The 16,786-nt window shown below is 41.9% G+C and overlaps 1 protein-coding gene across 1 annotated transcript; it reads right to left on the reverse strand.

Moving 5' to 3' along the window:
• Positions 1-2,822: 2,822 nt before the first annotated feature.
• Positions 2,823-11,625, reverse strand: LOC307076737 (solute carrier family 22 member 6-like; the record flags this gene model as incomplete). The annotated part of the gene is made up of 10 exons (XM_079737835.1): positions 2,823-2,910; positions 3,109-3,312; positions 3,430-3,538; positions 4,874-5,088; positions 6,509-6,624; positions 7,297-7,420; positions 8,361-8,529; positions 10,181-10,335; positions 10,792-10,895; positions 11,227-11,625. 10 exons carry the CDS (start codon positions 11,623-11,625, stop codon positions 2,823-2,825), a joined length of 1,683 nt encoding a protein of 560 aa, XP_079593961.1.
• Between the last annotated feature and the right edge of the window lie 5,161 nt (positions 11,626-16,786).

Here is a 16,786-nt window from a genome sequence, read left to right on the forward strand (position 1 = left end):
TGGCATGTCTTGATTGCAACACCTTAACTGCTTTTGCTGAAATAACCCCTAAAAGGGAGGTCACAAAATGCTTATTTTGCAGTACCCAAAACATAAAATGTTGCTTGTACATTTTATGTTTTGATTTCTATAATGTGTTTCATGCTGTTTGTGAGTTTTTGTAATGGTTTTGAAAGTTGCTGAGCTTAAGTTACTTTGTGCTTGCAGAAATTAGCGTTAACTACAGTGTATGTTGTAATGTAAAGGGTTCACTTTGTACTCTTCAAAACTACACATTTCCTGTAGGCCTGTGTAGTTGTAAAATGTTATGTTTTTCAAAGATATAAAACTAAAGAGAACATATCACTCTAGTGATTATTTCTCCCACTTTTCAGGGGCCTATAACACTTGTAGCCATTCCGATCTTACAAATCATAAAAAATAATAATCTTACCAAAAAAGTTAACCAAATCATTCAAAATATGATTACCATCACATTTAAAGGATGTACTGTGGAATTGGTTTGATGCCTAGAGAATAAAACGAGAGAAGGAAGTTTAATATTTTATCACTGCTCATATAGGCTACACTTGGATGAAAACTAGGCCTTTACATTCAACTGGTAAACTAATGAGGTCATGATCGGGGAAACATTTACAAAGTAAGATGGAAGACACTATAAAAAAATAAGAATGCGGTACGATGGCGTACCGCATCTCAACCCTGCATCTGTCATGGTCTGTCTGTTTCCTTGTCTTGTTTTGGTGTGTTTCCCTGCGTTTCCCGTTTTACTTTGGTATCTCTGTCTTGTTTCTCCCCATGTCCTGTCAAGTTTCCCTCCTGTGTGATTACTGCTCCCTTCCCTAATGTGTTTCAGCTGTTGCTCGTTGGGTGTCCTGTGTTTGGTATTTAAGCCCTTGTCTTTCCTTTGCTCCTTGTCGGATCATTGTAGTTTGTGGTGAGTTGTGTCCCACCTGTGTTCCCGGTGTTACCCGTGTTACCTGCGTCACCTGTGTTCTCGGTGTTCCTTGCCTTTTGCGTTAATAAATTATCCTTTACCTGAACTGTCTGCTATTGGGTCCTACCTGCCTGCCTGCCACCCGCTAACCGTGACAGCATCGAGATGAAAACATGTTCCTCTGGTTTTAGATGGGATAATTGTTTCAGTTTGCCCCCCAACACTGGGACCCCAACCCCAGTAGCCTTTCATTCATTTTATGTTCCCATCTCCCAGTCCCATCTCCCTCCCCCTCGCCCTAACCCTGACCGCTAGGAACGCATGAACAAATGCGAGATTCTCATAGAATGTGAAATAAAATGAAACCATCCGTTCATATGGAAAAAAATCGTTATTTCTATTTATTTATATATCATTTTATGTGTACATTTTTTGTTAAAAAAACAAACAGCGTGTGCATTTAAGAAAGATAATTGGTATGTGAAAGAGCTACACGATAATACAACTATTAAAATGATTTACGATGGTATTAGTCTTGGGTTTGTTTCAAATCTTCTTTCTTCTACGAGATTTTCTTCTACGTGTAATTATTAAATATTTTAAATAAAACCCTTAAAAAAAATGTTTCAAAGAAGCACCAGCTTCTTTGCACCTTTTAAAGCAAGCAAACAAGGACTTGTGTGATGCAGTACTATATATACTACAGCAGATGGCAGAATAGAAGCGTTTGAATCTGGCTTATGACCATAGGCTTGCACTGGTACTGGTACACTGGTACTGGTAAATGTCTCCTTTGAAGGTAAGGCACATTTGATATTCTTCCAGAGCCTTAAAAGACAATCAATGGGGTAATCAATATGACGTAGAATTTTGATAGCAGTTAAATTAACTTGAAAAAAACATCAGTTCCTGTAGAGACAACCCCCAACTGCATTTTGAGGAATGCATATGGTACCCAGACTACGGTGTCAGGTACTCGGTTGTGTCTACTCTCCGGTGTTGGGCTGGGCGTGTCCGATCAACAGAGCTTTGTAATGATTGCGTCCCATCAAAGATCATTACTATGGCTTGCTCCACCCATACGTCATATTTGGTACGCTTGGTACCCATTCAATTAATGTAGCTTAAACCTGTAGTTAAAGAAATAGTTTGGTTGGGTAAATTTGTTCACGTTTAATGACAATAATTAACTTTCCTCATACATATTCTGAAAGGGCTGTCCTATAACCTTGATGTAATTAAGGTTAGAATCGCTATGTTTGCTTAAAATTAACCCCAAAATACACAAAGATAGCATTGCCATGTCAAGTCACGATCTGTTCAAGGCTGTTATGCTGATGTTTGCTTGCTGGGATTAGCTATGGCCAGTGGTACCAACTTCAGGTCAACATTGAGGGGTCATAAATACTGCTATGGGGCATTAAACATTAGCCTACTAGGCTGCTCATGCGTCGCTGCTTTTAAACTTACTTAGCGTCGTTTTCATAGAGCTTGACGCAGGGAAAGTCTAGGCACACGCAAGTGGGTGGCCAAAAAATGGAAAAATTTGCGGGGTCGACCTGTCAACCATTGGTATGTCTAGATTGTTGTCAGCGTTGCTTAAAATGATGATGGTTGGGGAGAGAGATGGGGAGGGAGGTGGTGGGGTGCTATCGCAGTGCAGCACAGCGTTCTATCACGCAGCACAGCGTTCTATCACGCAGCACAGCGTTCTATCGCGTTTGCTTTATTTAAAGGGACAGAAAAAGAAAACATGCCGGTTCGCTTCATTTCAATATTGACCTTACCCCCAAAGATAAGAACCTTACCCCCAAAGATAAAGATAAGGCAGAGATGGCGCCAGTGACTACGGCTACAAAGCAGAGGACAACGTATAACGTTACGATCAAGATGTTTGCTTCAGCAGATGGTCTGCATTGTCTTGTAAGAATATTGCTTCTTTTTTCTCAGTCTTGGAGACTCTTCCAGTCCCCCTGTATTCAAAAAAACATTTAATTATTAGGGGTTACGTGCATATTAGAACAAAAAACTATGTTGCAGTCTTTTTACCCCCAAAGAAGAGCTTGACGTTTACTTTGGAAAGTCTTTAGGAAGTTAAAGCAAAATAACCTTTTACAGGCTTTTCAATAGTAAAGACAGAGATCACACAGATAACAGGAGGCAGTCCTTACCTATCCTCTACATCCTGTATGGTGTCCGGCAGTGGGGTGTTCAGGGTCTCGGGCAGTAACAAGGCTGCAACGCCACTCAAGAAAGGAGCTAGGCCGTAGACGAAGCCTGGGAGCCAGGTGACATACTCCCCCAGCAGGAGCACCAACGGAGCCACCATGGCTCCCAGCCGCGCCATCATGCTGACCCAGCCCAGGCCTGACTGTCTAGAGAGAGAGAGAGAGAGAGAGAGAGAGAAATTAAACCAAACCATGAATGTCAATAAATACACAACCATTAACGTCTTAACGTCAAACCAGCCTCATAGCAACCAGAATTGTTACCGTAGGATAGTTGGGTACAGCTCCCCTGTCCACAGGAGGCAGCAGTTGAAGGACGCGGCCAGACAGCCCTTTCCAATCACGGCTAGACATGTTCGCAGCATCTGTTTATCTAATAACAATATTAATAACAGCAATTAATATTGCACTTTTATCACATCACTTTTATAACAACCAAAACTAAAAAATGCATTTTAAAGTGTAATTCTTGCGAAAATTTAACCCAGGGTCTTTGTTTTTGCCTGTATACCCTGTATACCCATCAAATAAGCCCTCCAGATACTTTTTTTTTTCATTGAAAATCGAGTATAGAGTTTGCCATGTTATTGATTAGGGGCACCGCAAACGCAGTATATACTTGACTATACTTGATACTTGACTATTTTAAATTTGTTTGCGTCCCTATATATTATTTATGGTTAGCAGGTAATCAACTTGTGTGGACTTCCTGGAAACATGGACCTACCGGTAAGTCACAGACTTAGAAAACAGTATTTTTTAATAAACTCTAACTAAGTTGTTGATGCTTCGTTTTATGTGTAGGGAAGGGATCCTAATCATGCTACTGCAGAGGTTTGGTGCTATTTTGAGTAATATTAGTGGTTAAAAAATGCCGTTTTGGAAGCGTTTGCGGTGCCCCTAACCAATAACATGGAAGCCAAACATTGCGCCGGGCCAACTCGGTTAATACGGTAAGTTACCGTATGGTACCAACATGTTTGGTCTATAGGTTGCTAGTAAGGCATCAAGAAGTTGGGGCTATAAGTTTCTACGTTAATAGACCAAAGGCACCAACAGGTTTGGTATATAGGTTAATGCTTACAGTACCGTAAGGCACCAACAGGTTGGGTCTCTAATGGCCCTTTTCCACCGACAGTACTAGCTCAACTCGCCTCAACTTAGCCCGCCTTTTTATGCATTTCGATCACCAAAATGAGGTACCTGGAACTTTTTTAGTCTCCCCCCCCGTTGAGGTTCCAAGCGAGATGATCTCATACTTTTGTGTGACGTAAACAGGCTGCTAGCCGCTGATTGGCCAGAGAGTGAAGGCACTGGACACCCCACACCTTTAAATACTAGCATCAGTGTTCAGTTGTAACAATAACAATGGTGATTTATTATTGAACACGGCGGGATCAGCGAACAAGAACACACCGTGGACCGTGACAGAGATGGAGACTCCTGGGTGTAGCCCTGTCTGTTTATTTGTCGCATGGATAGTACGTCACTGCAGTTTCGCCCATGCGTGCTATGACGACCCGCCCACGTTGAAGAGGTACTTTATTCTAGATGGCAACATGACGTGCCTGGGACCAAACCAAGTCGTGCCACGCTAAGTCCTGGTGAGTTGAGCTGGTACTGTCGGTGTAAGAGAGACATGAGCTGCTATGGTAACTTACCATAAGGCACCAATAGGTTGGGTCTATAGGTTGCTATGGTTACATACCGTAAGGCACCAACAGGTTGGACATAATGGTGATGCCGGCCAGGACAATGCCCCCACACTGCGAGAGCCGGCGACCGCAGTAGCTCATGGTGATGTTGATGATCACCTTGGCGGGGAAGTCCACAGCGCCGAATATCACCTGAATCAGGTAGATGTCCACGCCGAACTTCTGGAGGTCCATGGAGAGGCCGTAGTAGGCAAAGCTAGTGGAGAACCTGTCCCGCAAGCAGAGGTTTTGTGAAAGATGCAGATCCAGATGGGGTTTTGGAGAAGACATGAAGATTCCTCCAATGTGGTGCATGGACCGGTTGCTATATCTATGTTATAGATCTACTGCCATCACTGCGGCAACAACAATCCTTGTCTTGTGCACAACTAACCTAACTCAACTTGCCTAACTTACCCAACTCAACTTACCTTACTTAACTTTACCTTCCTCAACTTACCTAATTTGACTTTATCTAACTCAACTTGCCTAATTTAACTTTACCTAACTCAGCCTACCTTGCTTAACTTAAGCCAACTCAATTTACCTAACTCAGCTTACCAAACTCAAATCACCTAACTTAACTTTACCCAACTCAGCTTACCTAACTTAATTTAACTTACCTAACTCAACGTGCATTACTCAACTTACCTTACTTAACCTACCTAACTAAACTTTACCTAACTCAACTTAATTTTACGTAACTCAACTTAAATAACCTTAATTGTAAACACACCTAACTCCACGTAACTCAACTTACTGACTTAACTTCACCTACCTTGAAGCCTTTATTTGTATTCATTTTGATAGCTTGATTTGAATATTGTGAAAAAGTTAAATATTGTAGACTCAAGGTGTCACACTCCGATCAGCTACATAACTCAAAATAGCTCCAAAGGTTCTTTCCAAAGACCAAGAGTATTTTTATGGTCTCGCAGTATGGATCAGTAGGCTTCACAAACATGGTGAAGACTGCTGACTTGACAGTTGTGCAGAAGACAGACATTGACACCCACCACAAGGAGGCTAGGCCACAAATGTTATTCGCTAAAGAAGTTGACTGTTCACAGAGAGCCTCTTTCAAAGCAATATTCTCGAATAATTCACTCAGTCAGTGTGTCAAAGTCCACCAGTGTCTTTAACTCTTCAAGGACATACATATTATTGACATACATGATAACATTTATAGCCATCCCTGCACTCTAGCATGGTGGTAATATAGTATTCTGTCTAATTATTAGGGTGTCTTTACTGCCAAACAAGTGGCCTGGAAACGCTAGCAAGGGTAAACGTGTCAATGTCTAATCGCTCTGGGTTTGGGTTATTTTTCACTTGCTCTGAGTACTTTGGGGGAGTTAGGGGTGTCTTTTACAAATAGCCTGTGAAGCCCTTTGAGAATAAAACCTCTGTGATGCAGCGATACAACTTGATGGTACTTGACTTTGACTGATACTATATTTTCTATAGTATTCTAGAAAGGCGTGTCAAAAAACTATTAAATACAATTTGAATCCCTTTGGATTTGTTTCCCTTTTGAAACTTGTGACCTTGATCTACAGGTACACTCTCACACCATTGGTGGAGAAATACCGCAGCTTGTATCCAATTGGTTCTGCCGGGGGGTAGACAAAAGACTAAGGTGGGCCTACCAGACGGCGCTTAGGCACACCGTCATCTTCCTCATGGTGGGGGTGCGGAACAGGTCCAGGCTGGTGTAGGAGCTCTTGCACCCGGACATCTCCTTCTTCATGGACGACTGCACCATCTGAGGACCCACACGGACCAATCATGACTACCCCCCAATGCAACCCCCTTGCCCTCATGTTACACCGCTACCTCTTTACTCCTATTGACCATGTGACTTCATGACCCTATTATCCCATGACTCCACATGACTTCATAATACTATCACCCACAGACCCCATGAACTCATGTTTACAATTAAATTTAGGGTATTTAGCAGGCGCTTTTATCCAAAGCGACTTACAACAAATCATACACACATACACACATTCAGATACCGACGGTTTGGGTCAACCATGTAAGGCGACAGCCAGCTCGTTGGGAGCAGTTTGGGTTAGGTCTCTTGCCCAGGGACACCTCGACACAGCCAGAAGGTGCCGGGGATCGAACAAGCAGCCTTCCGGTAACAAGTCAACACGCACTTCCTTCTGAGCTTAGCCAATCCCCTCATGTGACCACACAACCCCATTACCCTGTGATTTTACATTTACATTAAGGGCATTTAGCCCCAGATATCAGGACTGTTGGAACACATGAGCCTATGACTTCATAACTATGACCCCCTGAACCTATGACCCCATGACAATGACCCCTATAACCTTTAACACAAAAAACATTTCCCTGGCTCAATGTGGACATGGCCTGAGCCTATAGCCGCTGGATCTGACTATCACAAGCTCCGCCTCTCTTTTACCTCCACGTCAATCTTCTCTCCATCGGCTCGGCGACCATTGTAGCGCGCCACTGCTCTTAGGTTTTTGACGGCCTGCTCCGGCTTATGTTTCAGCGCCAGCCATCGTGAAGATTCAAGGAGCCACCTGTAGGAGGCAAACAAGATTATGATTGGTGTGTTGTTATGTGTTGCTGAAGTATGGAGTTCATGCAGTTTAAAACCCAGATAGTTTACTACAGTGCTTCTCAAACGGTGGGGTGCGCTCCTGGGGTGAGGTGTCAGGGTGGGGCGCAAGTGGCAGGGGGACCCAGTGTCCTTTTTTTTTCTTTTTTTTTATAAGTTACTTATTTTATTTGAATTCTAAATAAACATAATACCAAGGGTCAGAAGTTTTACCTGAATTTTGATCTTACAAGGTCATGACAGACGGGACTTGTCTTTATTCATGCTTAAAAGATGAACACATATATATATTTTTGAAAGGGAATAAGCTGATGAAGCTGACAAGTGACCAATGTTGACTGTTTTTTTAAATTAATTTTCTTTTACTATTTTGAATTAAATGCAAACCCCAGTGAATCATTTGCTCTTGTTTCTCTGTTTTGAGATTCACACAGACGAAGCAGTTTTGTTTAAATGTTAAAAATTGAGTTGATAAACTGAACTTGGAAATTGTTTCAAGTTGTTGCAGATGTTATCTCAGCAAATTGTGTTAATCTATTTTGATAATAAGGTGATTGTATGCAGAATGCTGGAGCCAGCTACTCAAACAGTGGTTTTGTACGATAAATAAATAAATATTAGCAGGTTTTCAATAGTATTTCAATTCAGGGGGGGCGCTAAAAAAATTATGTCTCCTAGGGGGGGAACGACCGAAAATAATTGAGAACCACTGGTTTAGTATGATTGCCTCCCAGCTGAAAGGTGGTTTGTTCCCCAATGTCTGCAGCCTACCTTGAGTAAGGGACCGACCCCCATCTGCTCCCTAATGAAATGATTTTGAGTGCATGACGTGTGCTGTGTGGCTATAATTAGCTTGCGTTCTTGTTATTTATTTGCCCTCTGTGGACGGCCAGAGCTCTCACCAGGAGTACAGGAAGGCCACATAGAACGGCAAGGACACCGCAAAGGTCAGCCAGCGCCAGTCCCTGATGAAGTAGGCCACCAACGCCAGGATCAGCTGGCCCATGGTGTAGAAGTAGCCTGTCCCTGTGCCAACCACCGTCCGCACGCGAGTCGGAATCCATTCCACGACTAGGGGAGACAGAAGGTAGTGGGGGGGGCGGCAGTGGCTCAGGAGGTGGAGCGGGTTGACTGGTAACCGGAAGGTTGCTAGTTCGATCCCTGGCTCCTCCTAGCTGAGTGTCGAGGTGACCCTGAGCAAGACGCCTCACCCTGACTACTCCTGACGAGCTGGCTGTCCCCCTGCTTGCTTGACTCCGCGGTCAGCAGATCCCCTAAATGTAAATGTAAGGTATCCAGGGTGTTGATATCAACTGCTAGCCTAATATTGTCCACTACTAGATGGAATAGAGGGCGGCTTCCCTCTTAAAAATTATGGAATATTTTTTCAGGTGAGTCCTGCATCTAGCACTCAACTATTGTTCTTCTTAGGCTTTATTCTTTCTTTCTTATCCTCTTCTAACTTTGGGACCCTAATCCTTTCACAATTTTTCACCTAGAGAGTCCATTCCAATTTTCAGATTAGCTTGGAATCGCACGCTTACATTGACATTTCATTTATATTTTAAACTTTTTTTAAAACTTTTTTAAAATACTCTACTTTTAAAATATACTTTTTTACAATTGAAGTCCCTGCCACACTTCAACCACTTGATATTTCGTAACTTAACTAATTTTTAACCGTTAACTTTCGTTCAAACATTTAACAAATCAACACACACATATGTTCAGTTGGTCTCATTGACTTACGCTGAGGCTCGAGCGTGAGGAGGCTCTAGATGACGCTGTAGCCCAGGGTGGATATCACAAAAGCTAACCATTTTGGAAGTTGCGGAGCCTAAACAACGTCAATATTTAACCCTAGAAACACAATGTCAAGCTTAAACGGTTACGTTATTTATTCTTACACTGGCGGTAAAATGATTAATCCATTGGAAATATGATTGTTATATATCAGGCGTTTTTGTGTTGGGCCTCCCGTTTATATGACAGAAGGTGCTTGGTACATATCCTGTTTACCTCCATACACACACACACACACACTTCAAACTTCATCAGAACAGTTCAGCTATTTGATTTTATCTCTATCTAATGTATTCAAACTTTATCACTAACCCTTCATTTTTTTGTTTCCAAACATTTTTAAATTTTTGAAATGATTTAAGCCATTCCAAATTTCTTTACGTCTTGAACTATTTGGCTTAACTAAAACATATTTTCAACCTCACTTTGCACTACAGCACTCACCGGATTGCCTGCACAAAATGCCTTTTCTAGTTTATATAACATTCCTTAAAATGTGGTCAACCCCTCTCGGCGTGAACTTGCGCAGTGAATCCTCTAGAGGGCAACCTCAGTCTTTCTACTAAATGAGGATTATTATACTTTTGAATGTGATGATTCACAATTTTTATTTATTCATATAATTCATTAATTTCAAGACGGTGAAGGCCTCTCGTTACGATGCTAAGTGTTTGATTAGTACTGATGTCCTGTATTCCTTACTCTCAATTCCTCATGCCGTAAAAAGTGCATTGGTGCCTTGCGCAAGTATTTTGGTAATGTGAGTTTTGAGTGTTCTTGTGCTTCTCTTGGGTATTTATTCATATTCATAGTGTCATGTCTTTCGCTAGTGTATTTCTGCAGGTGTCTTTCTGGTGTGATCCTCCATGTCTGAAGTCTTTTTGTAGTGCTGTGCCTTCTCTGGGTGAAATTCACTTACTTAGTGAGAAGCAGTTGAGCCCGACTCCCGACAGAGCCATGCCACACATGAAGCGGAAGAGGCAGAAGAGGGAGAAGGAGGGGGAGAAGGCGGTACACGTCCCGCTCATGGCCATCAGCAGGTAGCTCATGGTCAGTAGGACCCGCCGCCCAAAGCTCCAGGAGCATCACAGCAGGGAGGAGCAGGAACAGACAGGGAGGAGCAGGAACAGCCAGGGAGGAGCAGGGAGAGACAGGGAGGAGCAGGGACAGACAGGGAGGAGCAGGAACAGCCAGGGAGAGGTAGGGACAGACAGGGAGGAGCAGGAACAGACAGGGAGGAGTAGGGACAGACAGAGAGGAGCAGGGAGAGAGACAGTGGTTTTATTTGTCCACGCAAGTGCAAAATATCACAAATATTTTTAAAATAAAATGCAAATCATAGTGTGATAAAACTCTAGGCTTAAGAAAAGGTAACAAACAAATTATTTGTAAGTCTTTTTGGTTGTTTGTGTGTTTGGTGGAACTGCAGACATAACAATGTTGTTGCAGTGATACCCCACTGAGTTTATGGAGTGTTTGACGATCGCTGTGCCTGTTCCAGAAGGATTATGAACCAAATGATTAACTTACCGGTCTGCCAGTGCTCCGAAGACCCCCGCTCCCACGAGCACGCCCCCCATGTACACAGTCTGTCCCATCGACTTAAGGGAGCGCAGGCTGCACACCAGATGCCACTGGAAACATAGAAATACACAAAGAAACCCACAATCATACGTGTGTGTGTGTGTGTGTGTGTGTGTGTGTTGTGTGTGTAGGTAATGCATTGTGATTGTGACACAAGCATAATATTGCACATAAGATACATATAGATAAAAATGGAGAGTGAGAAAGAGTCAGAGACAGACAGAATTAGATAGATAGATAGATAGATAGATAGATGGATAGATAGATAGATAGATAGATAGATAGATAGATAGATAGATAGATAGATAGATAGATAGATAGATAGATAGATAGATAGATAGATAGATAGATAGATAGATAGATGGATAGATAAACAGATACCTCTGAAATAATGCTGGAGCTTCTCTCCCTCTCATCGTAAGTCCACCCGTCGTCGCAGCCCCGAAGGGCCGCCTGCTCCGGGCCTTCCCACACCTCGGGATCTGTGCTTCCGTTGTTGGCCAGCAGATGCCACTGTGGCGACTCGTAACGCCGGCATTTCTCCGGCGATCCGTTTGCATCAATTGGCACTGTTATGTGCAGCTTCTCTGCCGCGCTCATCTGCGTGGAAGCCGAGAGGTTCGTGTGCGCGCTGCAGAAATGGGGGGGCACCGCGGCCACGAAGTTTTGTAGCAGGTTGTGACTCGCCATCATGAGCACGGGGAGGCACAGCAGGAGGGTGTGTACAACCTGGAAGCGCCCCGTGCTGCCCACCTGCTCCAAGAGGTCGGCGAACCCCATCGGTGGAACCGAAAGGCTTTGATAGAACCACGAAGAAATCAGAGGGGTCGCAAGACTTGTAGACTGAGATTGTGCGTTTGGTTAAAGGACTCTTTTGCTTCTTTGTTATTTATTTTTTAATTTTGTTTTTAATTGTTCTTTGTTTGTTTTATTAATGAAAGTGAAGATGCTTGAACACCTGTAAAAATAGTTGGATTTTACGATCATTAAAAATAAAAAATAAAACTTTTAACTTTTATTTTTTAAGCATATAATGATGCAATTGAATATATAGTCGTTCTTACCTGATTGATGTGTCGTACTTCATAAAAATCCTAGAACTTCATCACATTGAAATACAATTCACAGGAGGTAGTAATTTAGCTATGTAACAATTAAAACAATAAGTAAAACATTTAACAGAGAGTTGTTGTTGAGTATGACTAATCGGCTTCAAAATGGTTCAGACCTCAAAGACTTGCTTTACTCGGAGTCTCTAAACCTGTGGAGTTTAAAGCTGAATTCTGGGCTAAAGTGCGCGAGCTCGCCGGAAACGTCGCACGTCCCGCGGGGTTAAGTCCTTCAGCGGTGTGCTCGGGGCATCGGCAGCGCATGCGGCCATGCATGTGTTTGACAGACAAACTGTCCTTCTCCGGATTGGCTAAAACCCGATTTTTATTATTGAACGAGAATACAATTCCACGTACCCCCAAGGAAAGCAAACAATGGGCCAATGTTTAGTAAGTTCTGGAAACACAATGCTCATTAACCTTTTGTGGAAACATTAACATTAAACCAACGTGATAGTAAAAAAGTATTGCTGACTCATCAAAGTCTGAGTAAAACGCTTGTGTGAAACAATTGTCCTCGATATGTGAACAGGTGGACTCTAACTTGTTGTGATTTCTTGTTTGCATTCTTACTGATGCAGTGTTGAAACTACTTTGTATATGTGTGTGTGTGTGTGTGTGCGTGTGCGTGTGTGTGAGTTTTTTATTTCCCTATCTGTATCTCAGTGCGGAAATGTTTGTAAGCATTTAAAAGTGTTAATACGTTACCTTGTTTCCATTGTGTAATTTAACTTTATACTCTCGCAAATGGCCTATTTTAACTTTTGTGGTTAAAAGATAACATTGCAATGACTGATGCTGATGTCTTTATGAATTTTCTACTAAAAAGCAAAATAAAGATTGTTATGTATTGTGCTTGGTTAAAAGTATTAGGTCACTAACCTAACCAAGTGCTTTTACATTGTTGTGACATTAGTTTGCTTTCTAAATTAGGATAACATCTTCCAATTAATTGAAAGGGGACATATTATGAAAACAACCCTTTTCCTGGGATTTGGGGTGTTGTTTTGGGTCTCTGGTGCTCCCACACGCATACAAACTTTGAAAAAAGTCTATATGCCTACATGATTTTTTGAGTGTGATATGCATTTCTGAAAGTACCCCGCCTACAGTTACCAAACGAGCGCGTCAGTTTCGGCGCCCCCTTCTACGTAGGAAGGGGGCACAGTTGAGTGTTACCTCCCACTTCCCCACTCCCCTCCAATTAGAGCATAGCTAAGATTCTGTGGACCAGCGGAGGAGGTGAGATGGAGAAGAAAGGAATTGTACTCCCGGAGCTGAGCTGCCGGACTGCCGCCGAGCTACCCCCGAAGGAGTTTTAAACGATAAACGGTCAAGCTCTTGACATGGAAAAATATCATTTAAATCCAAAAACAACATATGTGTAATCCAGGGCATATATGTGCACGCCCCTTCCGGTAGAGCCCATTGGACCTATGAGATCGAAAAATATGTATGGGTTTCAATGGAGAGAAAGTAATTATCTTCTGGGTCATTATATGCCCTGGATTACACCTATGTTGTTTTTGGATTTAAATGATAATTTTTTATGTCAAGAGTTTGACCATTTATTGTGCAATTGTTCAGTTAAAGGCTGTAGAGAAAACACAATGAGAAAGACATGTCTCATATGTGCCGTCACGCTCCCTGTGACTGGCGTGGACAAGACCAACAATCTCCCCATCGGCATAACTGAAACTCTCCACATGCCCCGACTTATAATGATTTTCACCTCTTTTGATGCTTTTATCTTCCCCTTGGAAAAAACCTAACATTATTAAACTTCTTCAAGAAAATGTTTAGTTTTCTTTGCATGAAAACTTATCATTTAAATCCACAAACAACATATGTGTAATCCGGGGCATGGGATATGCCCTGGATTACACATATGTTGTTTGTGGATTCAAATGATAATTTTTCATGCAAAGAAAACTAAAAACTTGAAGTTTGATAATGTTAGGTTTTGTGTGAGGCCGTTTTGTGAACTACAGCCCCTCGATGCTCTCGATGCGAATGATATACGTCACCACCCGCACTTGGAACTCGGGCACAGAGATGGCGATCTCTCTGCTCCACTTCACCGCTTTTTTCCAAGGGGAGGATACAAGCATTGAAAGAGGTGAAAATCATTATAAGTCGGGGCATGTGGAGAGTTTCAGTTATGCCGATGGTCCACGCCAGTCGCAGGGAGCGTGACGGCACATACGAGACATGTCTTTCTCATTGTGTTTTCTCTACAGCCTTTAACTGAACAATTGCACAATAAACGGTCAAACTCTTGCCATGAAAATGTATCATTTAAATCCACAAACAACATATGTGTAAACCGGGGCATATAAAGAGTGCGACCAGAAGATAATTACTTTCTCTCCATTGAAACACATTCATATTTTTCGATCTCATATGTCCCATGGGCTCTACCGGAAGGGGCGTGACTTCGCCACCACTTGGCCACCACAGTATTAATTTCCTGGCTACGCCCCTGCTTGGGGCGCAATTAGCTTTAGGTCACACTGCCCCCATGTGAACTGTGTGTGTGTGTGTGTGTGTGTGTGTGTGTGTGTGTGTGTGTGTGTGTGTGTGTGTGTGTGTGTGTGTATGTGTACGTGTATGAGTGAGTGTATGATAGGGATGTGTGTGTGTGTGGTTTGAGTTCTAAGTTATGTTTGGGACACACTTGTGCAAGAGCTGCTCTATTGTTTTACCAATTTCATAATTCCTAATAATGTATTTTATTTAATTACATTTTTACTCCAAGAAAAAAATCTATACCTACACCTACAATGTTTATTATACACAGACAATATTTTGGGCATCAGATTTCATGATTACAGTTTTTTTCAATTGCTTGAACACATTTTGCAAAACTTGGATCATTGTGTCAAAACTCAACACACAAGCAAATAAGACACAACACTGAGAAATATACCATTCACATCTGTGTCAAATTGAAACTCTTCTATCGAAACCTAACAATCCTTTGTCAAAATGTCACTCTGAAGACAAAATTATACATACTTGTACACTTTCAGATCAGCAGCAACACACTATCTACTTTATATAAAACATTGCAGTCTTCCATATTCACTGTTTTTATTCAGTTCCACGGAAGGCACGTTTTCACAACAACCAAAAATGCAATACTCAATACTGTACATTGCAGTACAGTACTTTACAGTTCAGTAAATTCAGTTTAAGCAAAAATATAACAAAAATTAACCAAAAATACACAACTGTACTGTAAACACAGAAAAACACGGCAATTGTGCGTTGGTTGGCTTATGGATCCTCGCCTCGTGTGCCGAATCCATCCATGGATTGACCTTACCTCAATGTCTCTGCAGGTCAATTCCATTGCCTGCAGAAGAGTCATGCGGGCATGTGGTTGGCGGACATAAACGCTACATCCTCAAGCCGAAAAAAAACCTTCTATAGGTTTTAGAAATGGCGAGTATAGGCCTACGACTTCAAGTTGTTTATGGTTGGTGTACCAGTTCCGGACCAAAACAGCCCGATGGAAACAAACATTATCCCAGACAACAACAAACCTTGGCTGCTCTGATCTGTCCTGTTCAGCTGCATCATGAATGACCTATTTTTGCATGTTGGTGGAGTTACCCTCGAAGGCTTATGGCGGCACACAATGATATATTTCCTCCGCGCTGCCCCGGGATGTGCACAATTGCCGTTTGACCTTTTTGTAGCTGGCTGATAGGTGTTCAGTTTTGTAAGTTAGTGTTTTGAGGTGTGTATTTAAGTATTTTCAATTACCCAATGTGTTTAGTATTTTGAATAGATGTGTTCTCCAAATGATATACTGAGATGTCATTTTTGAACTAAGTGTCTTATGTATGAAATTGTGTGTAGTGTGCAGGAGCAAGTGTGTTGCACAATTGCAACTAAAGTGCAAAGCAGCGCTTTTGTTTAAAGAATGGTTACATTTGTTTAAGGTATAGTAACAAAAACTTCAAGTTGTGTTACTTTGGTCTAAGCATGTGTCTATAGTGTTCAAGCAATTGAAAAAAACTGTAATGTGCCATTACCTAAAAAAATATATGTTTTAATAATTCTCTAAAGTATCCTACATTAGCAATAGTTTTATAAAGTTGGCTTAATAAAGTAAGTGGCCTACTTTAACTGTGTGTTTGAAAGGGAAGTTCACGCTGACTCATGCTGATTAATATATGATTTGTCTACTAAAATGCCCAATGTAGTGAGTAGGATCAGGCAGAAAGTAACTGAAATCTCCCATCCGTTTTAGACAAGACATTTATTCAGAATGGGTGTTATTCTAAATAAAGTATTCTTTACTTAAAAAAATAAAGACTACTGCTCAGACCACAAATCCCCTCAGATGTGTCACAGCAACACATTAACTCATAAAGCCCCAAAAGAATCTTCCAGATACAAATAGGGCGCCATCACGGTTGGACAAACCCTGCGGTGGTCTTTATGGCTTTGCTGTTGCAGGTGGAAGGCAGACGGGGGTCTCTCTGGCCGTGAACAACAGACGCTGTGGAGTAAATAAAACCCGGAGCGCACTTAAAGGGGAAGAGGACCATCGTTTGCAGTGTTTTCTAATCAGCAAGTCCAGCAGACGTAGTAAAGTGACCGCTGCCCATATATGATCAATAAAACGACTCTAGAGCACTTGCTTGCTACGTTAGCTTGCTTGTTGTTAGCATAAAGAAAAACAGTTTGGCTGTAAAAAAAACACTACAGAATGTAACAAGAAACAGTTTATAATGATTCACACACGTAGGGAGGCCATTCATTTGTTGTGGAAAACTTGCGATCAACACTGCCTGTTAGCGCAAAAGACTACTCTGCAA

The sequence above is a fragment of the Pollachius pollachius genome (genome assembly GCF_949987615.1).
Source record: "Pollachius pollachius genome assembly, chromosome: 6".
In the NCBI taxonomy this organism is placed as follows: domain Eukaryota; kingdom Metazoa; phylum Chordata; class Actinopteri; order Gadiformes; family Gadidae; genus Pollachius; species Pollachius pollachius.